We start from the raw sequence: 15,252 nt of genomic DNA, 5'->3' as shown, positions 1-15,252 counted from the left end.
GGTCCACGTCCATGGTCTGTGGGGTGAACATGTCAATCTTGAGAAAGTTGCCAGGAGCCAGTTGCCGAAGTCAATTCTGGTTCCATCAGCACTGCATTTTTCTCAGTTTCATCAAAGTTCAGTCCTCATTAATTTGGACGATTCTTACTGTAATATTATTGATATAGCATATAGCAACTGTAGTAGTGATGACATATAGTGGTAAATTAGCAATTAACATCATACAGTTCAATTCATTGGATATTCTCACCCCAAATTAAATCCCCATGAGGTACACGTCAGAATTCCCCATCCTCTTGCATCACCCACCAAGTGCACCCAGGTCCTTGGGCAAAAGGAATCCCAAGGATGGGTTTGCCTTTGCCCATGGCAGGAATAACCCAAACTGTTTTCCTTAACATATTTTTCATGTGCACTACGGGGACTTTATCCCCTTCCACAGTATTTAAAAGTTCTGATGGGGCAGGGCCAGCTCGATTGACAGATATTCTAGTGTTAACTAACCAGGTAGCCTTTGCTAAATGTGAATCCCAATGTTTGAAAATGGGGCCTTATGAGTAAATCAAAGTGTTTTCTCTACTGTGTCACAGGCAAATCATGCACCCATTCTTTTACTCCCATAAAAATGTATAAATACCACAGATTATTTGGAAGTCATTCACTACTGTCGAGTACCACAACTGCTCCACAGCGTCTCTGTACAATGGTGTCAGATGTTCCGCTAAGTTTGGGCAGTGTGATGCGTGCATTCACATAGGAGATTGTTCTCATTCAAAATGCCTTTCCAAACCGAGATGAGAGGGAACAGTCAAGAAAGGTACCTTGCTGGAGACAAGGTTCCCTGCCCATATGTTCCCACTTCCCCTTTCTTTCTCATACCTTGCTGCTCTAACCCAGTGAGATCTTTTCTGTCTAGGGTGTGAATGATATGAAGTAGGTAAGGTTTGAAGCTGCAGCACTAAGTAGTCAATTATTGGAGAGAAATCCCTGTCCTTAAGGTGTTTCTCAAAAGATTAGCAAACCTCCTACCAATGTAAGAAATAACTAACTTTCCTTTTCATAATGGGATAAAATAGGACCCCTCAGTCTTCAGTGTCAGAGCTTGAAATGCACATGCAGATAGGTATGTGTCTGGATAAGAACATACCTTTTGAAATCACCCCTCCATACCGTATTTATTCCACTATTTTGCCATTTTTCCTGGAGGTAGAGAATGCGGCCGATACCTTTTAGATTCTGTGCCTTTTGAAGTCTCTCCCAATATTCATCTTTTCTGTTTCCTTTCTGTCTCTCTCAATAGCTTTGATGGAGCTGTTTAACACTGGTTTTAACAAATTGCCTTTTTTTAGGGATACATAGTACTGGGGGTAAAGTAGTGTCAAATACACTATACCAAAGGGGTCATCTTCTGTGTGCTTGCTGGTCTAAAGCCAGACTTGTGCTACTGACTGAAATTCTGTGGTTCACCCTTGTTACCTTGAATCGACACAACCGTGCTTATACCAAAATGTGATTTCAGGTATATGAAAGCAGTCTGGAAGATGGGAATACTCCTTGGCTTTCCCAGAGCGTGGGCTGCAGCAACTGTCCCTTGGGCACCACCCATCCCATTCCTCACTGCACACATCATCTAACAGCCCTGTGGCAATTGCAGTTATTAAGAATGGCTAGGAAAATATTTGCAGTTAGAATAGTGTAAGTGATTAGTGGGCACATAGCAGTATTTATTTAGGAGGCCTCCTTTAAGTTTCAAGGGCATTCTCAACCTACAGGACCAGACAGCTTTCTGGAGGCTTCTAACAAGGGTAGGGAGATAGGGGAATCATCCCTTAGAGGAAGGACATGTACCAAAGTTAAAGCTTTAATGAACAATTAGCCATGAAGCAAGAGACAGGAAAGATTATGAGACTATTAAAGGCCTGTCTGAGAGCCCGGAGAGCCCAGAGCATAGGCAATGTACCTTATAAGTTGGCACATTTTAAAAGTATCAATTAAAAACAGATTAAAATAATATGTGATCCAATTTGACTCAATATGCATGGGTGACCCTGACCTACCCAGATTTCCCCAGTGGTAATACTGGCTCCATGTAACATGTGGCGTTGCCAGCTGTCACGTGAAGATGATGGCTATTGCTGAACCACTCACGTTTCCTGGGCTGGACGTGGATGAGACCTTCTGTGCTCCTCAGGAGCTGCTGGTGTGCTCTGAAGCTGCTTGGGGTTGATCTGGTCCTCCCCTCTTCTCTCCGTAGGTTCAAGCCGGCCAGTTCCCATACTGATGGCCAGCCTTCTTCAGTAAGGAGATCAGTGCTCTGACCCAGCCCCACCGCAGCAGGGACTAGAATTATACTCTGTGAATCATCTCTCTTTTCCCTTTTCTGTTTCAGAATGACGATGGATGCTCTGCAACTAGCAAACACTGCCTTTGCAGTTGATATGTTCAAAAAACTGTGCGAGAAGGACAAAACAGCCAATATTATTTTTGCCCCACTGTGTACCTCAACGTCTCTGGCTCTGGCATATAAAGCTGCGAAAGGTGATACTGCAGACCAAATGAAAAAGGTAAGCTGTCAGCATCTTGTTCTGTGGCTGCAAAATTATACGGTTGTCGGAGGTGGCTTTCTTATTTATTCCCGTTAATATTCTACTGGACGTCTGGTTCCCTTGTAAGCCAGGCTGCAAACCATCCATCCAAAACTCCTGAACAGTTCCACACTCCATGGCTGTCCACAGCAAAAGAGGTTGAAAATCTGGCACAAAGAAAAAGCTTTTTCAAACGTGTACAAGATGTAAGGGGACATGGCAGAGTCCTCAACAGTTCCATTAAGGCCTTGTCTCCTTTTATCATAGTGTTGATTGTGGCTGCAAGTCTTAATCAAGATCACTGGATTTGCTGGATAATTTTTTTTTCATTATTCAAGAATGCCTAAACTTTATAGAATGGGAAATAATGTTGCCATTATCTGTCAGTAGCAAGTATGCTTAGCAGCCCAGTCACTGGCGTTTCCCCTTTCTCCCACAATACGGCTAAGAGGAGGCGGATGCAGTAGAAGAGGGCACAGCTTCGGCTATGTATCTCCTTACAAGCAGCTCGTGGTGTTCAAGGGGTTTCCAACACCAGGAATGCAGAATGGCTCTGAAGGACGTTCTACATATTTGAATGCATTTTCCCTCCTTTGGGAATTCTTCCCTGTACTTCCTCATTCATTGGAGGTACCCCCGAGTGCAGCCTCCTGTGCCCCAGCTCATGCCACAGATTACGATGAGTCCTGTGCTATTCACAGACGTGCAAAGCAATATATCCACAAAGATCTTCTTGGCTTTGCAGATTTTTCCAAACAGGATCATTTCAAAAAAAAAGCACCAAAAAACCACAAAAAGCCCAACTTCTTTTTTATTAATGTACATGACACTTTGCATCTTCCTCACCATTTCAAAATTCAAGCGCTGGCTTTCTAATGGGAGAGTTCAAAGTATTAACTTGCGTTTAACTTCATTTTCACTTGTGTCTGCAATTTGCTTTGAACTATCCCATAATAAGTTAACGTACACATCCACAAATGGAGTTCTGTTACACAAGCACGTTTATGTTTCATATTTCTCAAGAGGTATATAAAAAGTGCTGACTGCAGATACTAATGAGAACTTGGTACGTTTTTAAATGTAATATCTCTTATTTTCCATGTCTGTTCTAGCTTCTGCCTGCCCCTGAGTTCATACTAGATCCAAAAGGAGCCAGATTGGCAGTCGTACTCTGCAATATCAGTTAACAAACTTGTGCTAAAAGCGCTCCCAGGTAGAGAAGTTGCAGTAGGGTGGCTTTCTCCCCAAACATTGTTTCCAGGCACAGAAGCTTTCTGCACTTAACATGCTAAGAATTAGAAGTCTTGGAGGAAAAGGAAGTAAGCTGAGAAAGTTGTTTCGGAGGAAATGACCGTGGAGTTTGGCTGTGAGAGATGGGCTGGTGCTGTGTCCTTGGGAGCTTATTTCCTTCTGCTCCCCCCGAGGAAGGAGAGGGGAGGACACGGAGCAGTGTCTAAGGCAGAGCAGTAATTTCTTGTGCCTGTGAAGATATGAAGTGTTCAGGGAGAAAGAGCAGGAGTGAGGGACAAAGGGGAAAGAAAGTCGCTAGCGCCTGCTATGTCTCATACAGGAATTTGAGACAGGTGAGGAGGGTTGGGTAGGCTGCCTGCAATGAAACAGCCACCATCAAAGACCTTGTAATAAGCAGGCATAAAAGTTCAATTCGTATTTATAGGGTTATTTTCAAATACCCAAAACCGGCACGAACCTCTCACCTCTGGTGCCTAAAACCGGCAAGTTTTAGGTCACCCCAGAACTTCCTATAGCTGGGCTTGTCATCCCCAGGAGCTGGAAGGTGTCCCTGTGTGGGTCAGCAGCCCTACCTCCAGCTCGTGCTTTGTCTACCAAAACAGACATAGTTATCTGATCAACTTTTTCTGAAATATCATGTGATGTCATGTATCAGTCACAGCAATCAGAAAATTTGATGATCTGTTAGGCATTTTTAAAGGTGTAGCCCACTTCTAGAAAGGAGACTAAATGGGACCCTCATTTGTCTGTCTTAAAAGCTCCAAGTTTTTGGATGGGAATGGAAATTTAGTGAAAACATTCTGGTGCCATACTGCAGGCTTTTAATCAACTAAGTCCCATCACTAGCATGAACTGGTCTATTGATTTCTTTGGACTGCTCACAGGAGAGAAACATATTTGGTTAAAGTTCTGGTGGGATCAGGTTTTTATATTCATGTGAGGAAGTCAAATAAATAAATGATTTTTTAGTAATAACAGTGAGGGGCTGTGTTGTTAGCTTAAATACAAAAAGCCAGAGATCTGGTCACAAACTAGCATTATTTTTTGCTAAGCTGTTAGGAATGTTTAGATAATAAATAATAAAAAAAAAAGATGCTTAGTATTTTATTACGTTCATTTAACAGGTACTCCATTTACAAGATGTCAAAGATGTTTCTTTTGGGTTTCAAACAGTAACTTCAGATGTTTCCAAACTCAGCTCTTTCTTTGCACTGAAAATGGTCAAACGGCTCTTTGTAGACAAGTCTCTTAATCCTACCACAGTAAGTACTGCAGAAAAGCCCTGGTGCTATGAATTGCTTGGCCAGCCTGTTGGCGGGTTACCGTGTCAGACTTCAATGTTATTTAAAATAAATTGTCTCACTTTGGCTGTTACTTGACTAGATTCAGGTGATGAACAACATCATATTCTCTGCTGCCATACAAGCTTGTAGGAGGATGAGTGTCCTGCTTGACCCCAAGCTATGCAGCTATTACAACATTTGTAATTCTTTCATTAATATGCATTAGGTCAGTAGGCTCAGTAAGTTTTGAATGCAATATAACCTCTGTGCCACATCAAGGTCTCTGCATTGTAAGTATGAGCACAAAGGAGTTTTAAAACAAGTCAGTGGCACAAGTGTGTGTCCAGTTCCCACACCCAAGTAATTACTGCGTAAGCTGTAGTTTTCTTAATCTGTCTGAGGACGCAGAACCCTGGCTATGGAAGCAACACAAGCAAGGAGGGTGTTGTTAGGCCTTCTAACTTACGGACCTTGCAAATAACTTAGAAAAATGTGGTTTTTTTTTTTCTCCCAAAGTTGCCTTTGAATAGGGCCCCAAGCAAGGGCAGCATTAGCCTAGAAGCGATGTTTCAGAAAACTCTCACTATGCTAAATGATGCTATAATCAGCTTGTCTGCTGTTCAGGCTCCGCTACAGCAAAGGCCAATACCCATCCACAGCAACAAACGTCTCACCTGGTGAGGACAGACATGATGTGAGCAGCCCGTGGCCTTTATTTCAATCCTTTCTCTTACCCAGGCCTGCACTGAAGGTTGCTTTATCCTTTCAAACTCTGGCAATATGCTCACTCGTGTAATACCAAAATTACTTCAGCTGCTGATGTAATGCCTCTGGACCGAAGACACCTCTGGGAGCGATGTGCTGAATGCAACTGTGCATCCCATCCTGGTTGTCCCTCACTGTTATTTGACATAACAACTCCCCAGCTCATAATAAACTCCCCCACTACCCCATGGTGGAGCTCGGCATGCTGACGTTGCAAGCTTTGTAAAGAGCCATTGAGCGGATGGCATTTAACCAAGGATGACCTTGGTACCTTGCGTCTTTCAGGACTTTGTCAACTCTACAAAGAGGCCCTTTCCATCTGAGCTGGAATTAGTGGAGTTCAAAGAAAAAACTGAGGAAACCCGACAGAAGATCAACAAATCTCTCTCAGAGCTAACTGATGGTGAGTACAGCTTAACCTCGGGCACGCTGTTTGCCTCTTTGAAGAAAGAGATCTTTGTCCTCGTGACATCTCTTTATTAATGCTTTTAGAAGTAAATACATAGTGAAAGCAATAGGACTAGACCTATTATTTGGATTCATGAAGATTAGCAACGTCAGCCTGTTTTGAAATCACTAACTTGACTACTGCAGCGTTTCTGAAGGTGGAAATGAGAGGCTCATCTTGCATTACCCTCGGGGAAAGCTGATGACAGCTTTGACTGCATCAGGACAGTTTGGGAGCATGACAGCTCCTGGCTGTGGAGCTTCACAAACATCTGACATCAATATATTGAACCCAGACCCTGGTTTCCTTTAAAAGTTTTATTCTAATGGGAAGTATTTGCTGGACTCTGAATTTCAGGCTGTTAATTCATAGTGCAGCTCAGCTGCTTTGCTGCTTTTGCCAGTAAGGGTGCCACAAGTGGACGTGTGGCTCTTATTTGGAGGTGGAAACGGAGCTGTGGACATTTTTCCCACAGTACTGTTGAGTCACAGGAGATGCTCACCAGTGACCATGAGGGTCCCAGGCAGAGCCTGTCCTGTCTGTGGGGGGCAGAGGTCCAGCCCTGGCCCAGGAGAGTGCGATGTGCCCATAACCGAGCCTGTTCGCAGCTCTGGGGTCGGTTGCTGCCTGTTGCCCTCGTATGGTACGAATATGAAACCATGGGGGAGTGAGTCATGTCTCGTCCTTCCCAGGCTGGCTCAGATGCCCATGTGGAAGCAGCATCCCCTGCTTGTGCCATTCCTGCATGAAGGCAGGACTTGCCCCCCCAGAGCTCTGGATTCAGTGTCTTCTATGGCAGTCCTTCAACAGGTCGAAAACAGATGAAGGAGGGGGATGACAACATTTCACAGAATCACAGGATCACAGAATGGTAGGAATTGGAAGGGACCTCTGGAGATCATCTAGTCCAACCCCCCTGCCACAGCAGGGTCACCTAGAGCAGGTTGCACAGGAACGCGTCCAGGCAGGTTTTGAATGTCTCCAGAGATGGAGACCCCACCACCTCTCTGGGCAGCCTGTGCCAGTGCTCTGCCACCCTCAAAGCAAAGAAGTTCCTCCTCAGGTTTAAGTCGAACTTCCTATGCTCAAGTCTGTGCCCGTTACCTCTTGTCCTGTCGCCGGGTCCCATCCTCCTGACACCCACCCTTTAAGTATTTATAAGCGTTGATAAGATCCCCCCTCAGTTGTCTTTTTTCCAGACTGAAGAGACCCAAAGCCTTTCTTCATAAGAGAGGTGTTCCAATCCCCTAATCATCTTTGTAGCCCTTTGCTGCACCCTCTCCAGCAGTTCCCTGTCCTTCTTGAGCTGGGGAGCCCAGAACTGGACACAGTACTCCAGGTGCGGCCTCGCCAGGGCAGAGTAGAGGAGGAGGATGAACTCCCTCAACCTGGTTACCACGCTCTTCTTGATGCACCCCAGGATGCCATTGGCCTTCTTGGCCACAAGGGCACATTGTTGGGTCATGGTCATGCTGTTGTCCACCAGAACTCCCAGGTCTCTTTCCACTTTTTCCATACTCTCTTTGAAGCCTGTAGCAGTATTTGGTTATGAACTAGAATCAGAGCAGTATTTTTTGTTATCGTGGTTGTTTTATTCTCGTGTATCTCTCAAAATGATTAGCAGCTAGTGTGGAACTTCCCTTCAAATCTGGGTCTCCAAAGACAAGTGATTTTTTGCTTAAACCTGTTGAATTTCACTGAAAATCTGTTACCTTCTTTAAGATACTAAACAAAAGCAGTAGACATAGTTTTGATTCCATGCTATATAAGCCAAGAAAAAAATGTCATTTGTAAGATCTGTCTTGATCCCAAATCCCATTTCAAACATTAAACTGCAATTTTAAGTAAGTACTTTTTTAAAAAATTTCCCATTAGAATTAAAAACTCCTATTGGTGAGGTACGGGACATAAATATTTTAATTCAGTGAAGTGTTTCTATATTCGGTTGAAGTAATTGAGAGGTCTGTAATGTATTGTTGTACTAACAACCAGCTTAAACCTGTTCACAGGCAAAATGGAGAATATTCTGAATGAAGATAGTGTAAGTGACCAGACTCAGGTCCTCCTAGTTAATGCAGCTTATTTTGCCACAAACTGGATGAAGAAGTTCCCGGAGGCAGAGATCAAAGAATGTCCTTTTAAAGTCAATAAGGTACGTTCTGAAAAAAAAATAGAGTACTGTTTCCACTCAACAAAATGCAAACTTTGAGCTAAGAAAATCGCAATAAGAGAAAATGAGAAATGTTCATTATTACCATGGCATTCTTAGACCCTATCTAAACGTATGTACTGTTGCGAGGGTCCCTAAGCCAGTTGACTTGTCATGTTGTTTTAAAACTTTTCTTGTGCTTTCACACCCATCTTTCAAAGGCCCAGTGTGAAAACAGACTGTCCTGTTACTATATTTAGACAAGAGTGGCTGAGTACAAGTGACCAGAAGCCACCGTTGCCTGCAACAAGGGGATGCACGTTCTCATGGGTAGCTGCTTCCAAGAGATTGCAGCCTGGACCAGAGGCTGCATCCCCAAACCAGCAGGGATAAAGGACAAAACGTTGCATTTCTCCCTCTGCATATCAGCCCTACGGAGCCACGAGGTCCAAATGGGTGCAGCACCCACGGCTCTTGCCTTCAGGAATCTGTGACCAATGATGAATATTGTGCAGCTTTAAACCAAGACATAAAGCTGGGCAACATTTTTGAGATAAAGAGTTTATACTCCAAATGCATATACATATGTGTGTGTATACATCTGTGTGCATGAGAAAAGTTGGAGTTTCAGGTTCACTGAAAATATTCGTGAATTACCTCACCAGCCACCAGTTCCAGCTAAAGAAGCTTTTAAAATTATACAATAAACAATAACATTTTTAAGTGAAATATCTCAATTTTTCTTTTCCTAAAGTAGCGTTTTTTTACTGAATTTGAATTTTAAAATTAGTTTCCTGGTGAACAGAACAGTTTGTAAATCTTCCCTATGAAATAAAGAGTTTTGATTTGTTTTGTTTCATTCATAAAAAACAAAGACATATGGCTTTAGGTAAGCCTGAAATTTCTTCTTATTCTGTTTCAGCTCCTGAACCTAAATACCTGTTATTCATATGAACAGCTTGACCTTCACTGTTGAGGTGTGCTCAGTGCTTTACACTTACTGGCATTACGATGCCCTGTAGACAGTATAGTTCATAGCACTCAGTGAAACAGGCACCAAGGGCCACCAATATTAGGTAAATTTCTCTCTTAAGGCACATCCCCAATATTTTGCTATTGTATTAAGTAGAGTTCTGTTCCACTTTTCTTTGGAAATCTGCCTACTGTAGAGAGCCAACAGCTTTCACTGCAAGGGTCTCTTGAAGCCGGTTTCATTACCTGTGAAAGCCAACAATTTCTCTGATGGTAACTCAATGTACCGCTTACATGCAACTTTTCTCTCTTGCCGTCTTTGTTGTGAATTAAAAGATTGTTTCCTCTATGTTTTGCAGACTGAAACTAAGCCAGTGCAAATGATGAACCTGGAAGCTACTTTTTGCCTGGGCTATGTAAAAGAATTAAATGTTGCCATCCTCGAGCTTCCATGCCTTAACAAACATATAAGCATGCTCATTCTGCTGCCCAAAGAGATTGAAGATGACACCACGGGCTTGGAAAAGGTGAGAGAAAAAAGTAAAATTAGGATGATGCTTCCCTTGGAAACAGCCCGCTTACAATGCTATATGCTTATGGAAGGTTATTGTTATTTAGATACTATGTAGAAGAAACAAAAAGTAAGTTTCCTGTGAATTTACCTTCTCATTCTGCATCTCTGTTCCTGATGTCATATTTGTGACATCATCATTTCCACTGGGGCCAAGTTTGAGGTCGTGAATGAGACTTTGTTTTAGGTAGGCCCTGCTCAGAAGGAAGTGTAAAGTGCAGAAGGTGCCCATGGTGCACTTTAGGAATTTGCATCTATTTGAAAATCTAGCCCAAAAAATTGGATTTCATTCGAAGATTTTTGTTCTTGCTATAGTAAAGTGCTTAAACTCATACTTACTGGGTACGTAGTAGTGCTGACTATATTTACTCTGGTGTCCTCATTTTTTTCAGTTGCCATGTATCTGTGATTTTTTTTTGCTAAAGTCTTACTCTTCTCTAGGTTTTCCTTTTCAGCAGAGGTGTCTGAAAAGGAGCCATTTTTATTACAATTGCACAAAAATTTGAAGAAGAATAAGGCATGTCATTTCTCTATGGAAATTATAGAACATATTTTCACCTCTATCCAAAACATAAGAATTAAGAGACAGATGATCATGCAGGTCTCCTTTGTAATTTGCTGCAACTGGCCATAAAGTCTCAAGGCAGGAGGACTCTGCTCTTGCAGCTGTAAGGTGCTTTAATATGTAGGAGTAAATTACAGAACACGTGTATCTTAAAATGCAAGTGAGGCCATTCCTAATCCAAATTTGTAGTGGCCCCAAATTTTGCCTCCTCCCCCCAGTTTTTAAAACATTGCTCAAGTAGCTGCATGTTTGATTGAGATCAGGCTCTGGATTTGGACTCTTTTTCTGTCCCAAATACCAGCAATTTCATCACTGTGTAAAGTCAGGAATCAAGACTTTTGGTTCCACCAGTTGACCGGGTGTAACCCGGGTGGGGGCTGTCTTTCTCAGGTTCCTTCACGTGGTTGTTGAGGTGATTGCCTATCAAAAGCTTGTAAGGGGTTAATAGTCAGGGCCAGTGCAACCAGGGATGTTGCTTCGGATGCCTGTCCTATGGATTAAATCATACTTGCATCGATATAACTGAGAGTATGTTAACCCTGAACGCTACAGTTATGAATCCAAAAGCAAAGGTAGCCTTTTGGAGTCTGTTTTTTGGGGCTTGACAGGAGCGGGAACTTCAGGAATGTTTTTTTTCCTCTCTTTCCTTGGTCTGCTCATGAATTTCCTCTGTTCCTTTCTGTCTTCAGCTGGAAAAGGCACTCACCCCTGAGACATTATTACAGTGGACCAATCCCAGCATGATGGCCAACACCAAAGTGAACGTATTTCTTCCAAAGTTTAGCGTGGAAGGCGATTATGACCTGAAGCCACTTCTAGAAAGCCTGGGCATGACAAATGTCTTTGATGAAAGCGCATCAGACTTCTCTGAAATGTGTGAGACCAAAGGTGTGGTTTTGTCGAAGATCATCCATAAAGTCTCTTTGGAAGTAAATGAACAAGGTGGCGAGTCCCGAGAGGTACCAGGATATCGGATTCTGCAACACAAAGATGAATTTAAAGCTGACCATCCATTTATCTTTTTGTTTAGGCACAACAAAACTCGCAACGTGATTCTTTCAGGCCGATTCTGTTCCCCTTAAGCAGGGCACATTTGTTATGAAAAAGCACGATTACATTTATGGTGGTGCATGTTCCTGTAAAGCTTGGCATCCTGACTATCACCTTTGAAAGGAAACCTAAGAGGTTCCTATATCAGCTGGGTAATACAAGGTACTCTACATATGCAGCAGAACTAGTTTATCTCATTTCGTTTCACCCCCTTAGCTGAAGGATTCTCACAGTGAAGAACACGTTGTATTTTACTGAGAAGTATCCCAGCCTCAGAAACAAGTATATTTTGTTTCTCTCTGACAGCTTTTCCCCAAAAGGAAGTGAACTGAGAGCCTGTTTTTCTTAGACTGGGAGCTGGGAAGGGCTCTACATTCCTGCTCCCTAGCCAAACCACTCTCTCTCGTGACCCACGCTCTGTGGATTCCTACTGCCTAGAAGGGGAAAATGTGGACATGTGGTGTGACAGCCCTCCCCTTGTACCTGGCTACACCCTGGTGGTCCAGGGTGCCCTACCGGACCCTGATAATGCAAAGTGAAATGGTGCCCAGGTTCTGCAGCATAGCTAAACAGTTCAGGCTAGCATCAGAGTTTGCATCTGCAAAGCAGAAGCTGCATTGAGACCTATGGATGCAAGAGGCAATAATCATGGTGACAAAATGTATACCCAGAAGACTTTTCAGTGTGAGCTACACCAGTTCATAGATTGGGGAGGTTGGACTCTGCTGCGTGGGATTTTTTCACTCATTGCGCTTCAGACGTGGAAGAGGGGACCAGTTCACTGCAGCTATGAGGACCCCTGTTCTATATGTATCCTGAGAAAAAGAACGTTATGCAATTCTAGGATAGAAAACTGATGGATTAACACTGTAAATGCCACACTGTTCATGCACAGATTATCTGCCGTTTCTAGTTCTGGATTCAGTGTTAAGGAGACTCCATACAATTACTAAATGTCTGAGGCATGAGAAAGAAATAAGGACTGCAACTTGAGTGAGATTAACATTGTAATTACCACTCTCCAAATTTCATATGAAATCATGGTAATCAGATTTCATTTCTATCTAAGGACTGCCTGCTGCATATGTTCAGTACTGGTTTACCTAATTACTGTTCAGAATAAAGCACTATAAAACCTGTGTCAAATGTCTGCAATATGTCCAGTGTCAGTCTGTGTGTTCACTCTTGTGTGTTCGCTGGCAGTGTCAGTGTTCACTCTTGACCTCCAATAAATGATAGGAATGGAAATAAACAGATTCACTTAGGCCACAAAGTCAAAATAAAAAACTAAATCACTGTCTGGATTGCCCTCCTGGACCACATCATCATAGCTCCCTGTAAAGACTGTGTCACTAGGTGGTCACATTATACAGAGAATTCAATTACTTATCTTCAAAAAATGGGAGCATTTTACTTGAGAATTCCTCTGGGTGCTTCAGGTCTGAAAGAAACTGGAAAGAGATTACTAAATGGGAATATGCAACCCCTAATATGCATACCTCTCTTCTAACACCAGAGAACAGCAAGGTAGTTATTGTGAATTTGGAGACAGGAGTTCTGGTTTGATTCTTGACCTTGCCAACCCACGAGAAGCCTTTATTCACAAAGGTTCACCAGTGGCTTTACCAGTTTCCTTCCTTCTGTGGACCTCTAATGGGCTCTAAAACATTTCAATATCAGAGGGCTAACTGGAGTCGTTGGCCCGTATGTTTGAAGGTACTGAAGGGACTAACTTCCACCAAAACCAATGGAAGAGTCCCTGCAGACCTCGGGGGGTGTGTGTGTGTGTGTATGTTTCTTTGCTGATATGCATCAGGTGTTCTGATACATGGATAGAAGTCAGAAGAAGAATGCAAAATATAGCAATTACTTTGCAGCCCATCCTGTCTGTGAAGGAATTGTCTGCAAAGATCTTTACCAGCTCAGTAACTTAAGTGATAGCTGAATGTCTGGGAAATGTTTTACACACCCCATCATTTCCTGATCTGTTGTGGAGGCTGGGGTCAGAGTTATCCAGAGCTGCCATCACTGTAGTTTCTACCTGGTTCTCCTGTAGGAAGTGAGTCAGGGCATTGCACATGGGGTTGACAACTGACTAAGCAGCTGCACAGGCAGTCCATACGTAGGCAGGATGGCATAGTTGCCTATAGTCTGTACAGTTGGTTTGTGTTTGGTCACTGACTCTTTGTCAGGCAGTTCCAGGTGTCCAGCAGGATGTATCGCCCTTATTGCTACATCTGTACTGGTCTGCCAGACTGATGAAAACCTCTGGCAGATTGCTCTATCCCTCTTTTTCTTCCTGGAGGAGAAAAGCTCAGACATCACTTACTCATCTTTTTCATGTTCTGAAAACACTCCAGTCCAGGAGCCAGGCTTCATTCAATGCAGCTCACATTCTGATCAGCGCACTTAGCACATCCACACATATTTGCGTAAGCATGTCTTCTCAAAGGGTTCCTTGTGATGGCTTTGCCAGGGAGGGTTATCCCATGAGAGCAGAGAGAAACACTACCTCAGGGTGGGGCCCATCTTTCCCCACCTCCTGACTAATCCCAAACTATCCCAGACTATGCAAGGCAAGCAGATGTTAGAGATACAAAGCTGTCTCAGTCTACAGAAGGCAAGCTCATTTATTGGTCACTTACAAACAGGCCACAAAAAGCTCAGGTTTATTTTTCACTTCTGCTTCTTCTCTCTACCAGTCCCAGTATGAAACCTATCCATCTTGCGGCATGTGAGGGAGAAGTTATCAGTAAAGTGCCTGCTGGTGTGCGAAACTCTGTTACGGTCTATTGCTCGGTTCCACCCATGGTGGCCTCTGGGCCTTGGGCAAGAAACTGCATGGGAGGACATGGGAAAACGTGTGTGGGATCTTGTGTATTGGAACACCTGCGTGCTGAAAGGCGTTGACTACGATGGAGAAAGTGAACATAGCTGAGGACTTGCTCAGATTGCCAAGCTGCTCCACCTCACCTTTCACCAGAGCGCTGCTATCCAGTGATGGGTGATGGCCCCAATGGAAAAAAAGCAAGCCGTGGCTGGCTTTTGCAGGCAGTTGCAAACTGCGGTGTTATGTGTCTAGTCATCTCATCACTTGCTGAGCTGCACAATCATTGCTCACTTCCTGCTCCCAGCATTTTATAGAAGAGAAGTGATACATCTTAATGTCTTGTGGTAAGAAAAGTTGTTTGTGGGGAACAGCAGTTTGGCTTTGAAACTTGAGAAATGCTACGTAGAGCCAATTGGCCTCGCTGGAAAAGCAGTACAGTTTTGAACCCTGAGTATACTATCCTAAGGGCCTAGAAAAGACAGAATTTGCACGTACATTGACATTTCCTGAGGCAAAGCAGTTAAACTGATGTCAAGGGAGTTCTGAGGGAATATGTGTACAGAGCAAGTAAAAGAAATCAGTGGAAGAACGATCTTAATATAGGAGGGAGGGAGAAAGCGCAGAAAATGGAAGAAGGAAAGTCTTGAAAGGTACTCAAAAATATTTAGACTGTAACTGAAAAGAGGTTAGGACTCATAAAGGCATAAGAAGAAAAGATACATGGTAAGGCAATGTGCAGAAATAAATATAACAGATCAAGAGACAGAAAGAACTGAGGTGGAA

The 15,252-nt window shown here is 43.2% G+C and overlaps 1 protein-coding gene across 2 annotated transcripts in view; it reads left to right on the top strand.

Moving 5' to 3' along the window:
• The window catches only part of SERPINB5 (serpin family B member 5), a 28,762-nt gene extending 15,984 nt beyond the window's left edge, over positions 1 to 12,778 (top strand). For both annotated transcript variants that reach the window (XM_074576092.1, XM_074576093.1), the window contains 6 exons: positions 2,390 to 2,564; positions 4,961 to 5,098; positions 6,170 to 6,287; positions 8,342 to 8,484; positions 9,813 to 9,980; positions 11,279 to 12,778. In XM_074576092.1, the coding sequence (XP_074432193.1) occupies positions 2,390 to 2,564; positions 4,961 to 5,098; positions 6,170 to 6,287; positions 8,342 to 8,484; positions 9,813 to 9,980; positions 11,279 to 11,671 (1,135 nt within the window). In that variant the 3' untranslated portion in view covers positions 11,672 to 12,778. The remainder of the gene's footprint in view (positions 1 to 2,389; positions 2,565 to 4,960; positions 5,099 to 6,169; positions 6,288 to 8,341; positions 8,485 to 9,812; positions 9,981 to 11,278) is intronic.
• The last annotated feature ends 2,474 nt before the right edge of the window (positions 12,779 to 15,252 follow it).

The sequence above is a fragment of the Larus michahellis genome, chromosome 2 (assembly GCF_964199755.1).
Source record: "Larus michahellis chromosome 2, bLarMic1.1, whole genome shotgun sequence".
Taxonomy (NCBI): domain Eukaryota; kingdom Metazoa; phylum Chordata; class Aves; order Charadriiformes; family Laridae; genus Larus; species Larus michahellis.
Note: the sequence above shows the minus strand (reverse complement) of the source record. Positions and strands in the feature narration are given on the sequence as shown.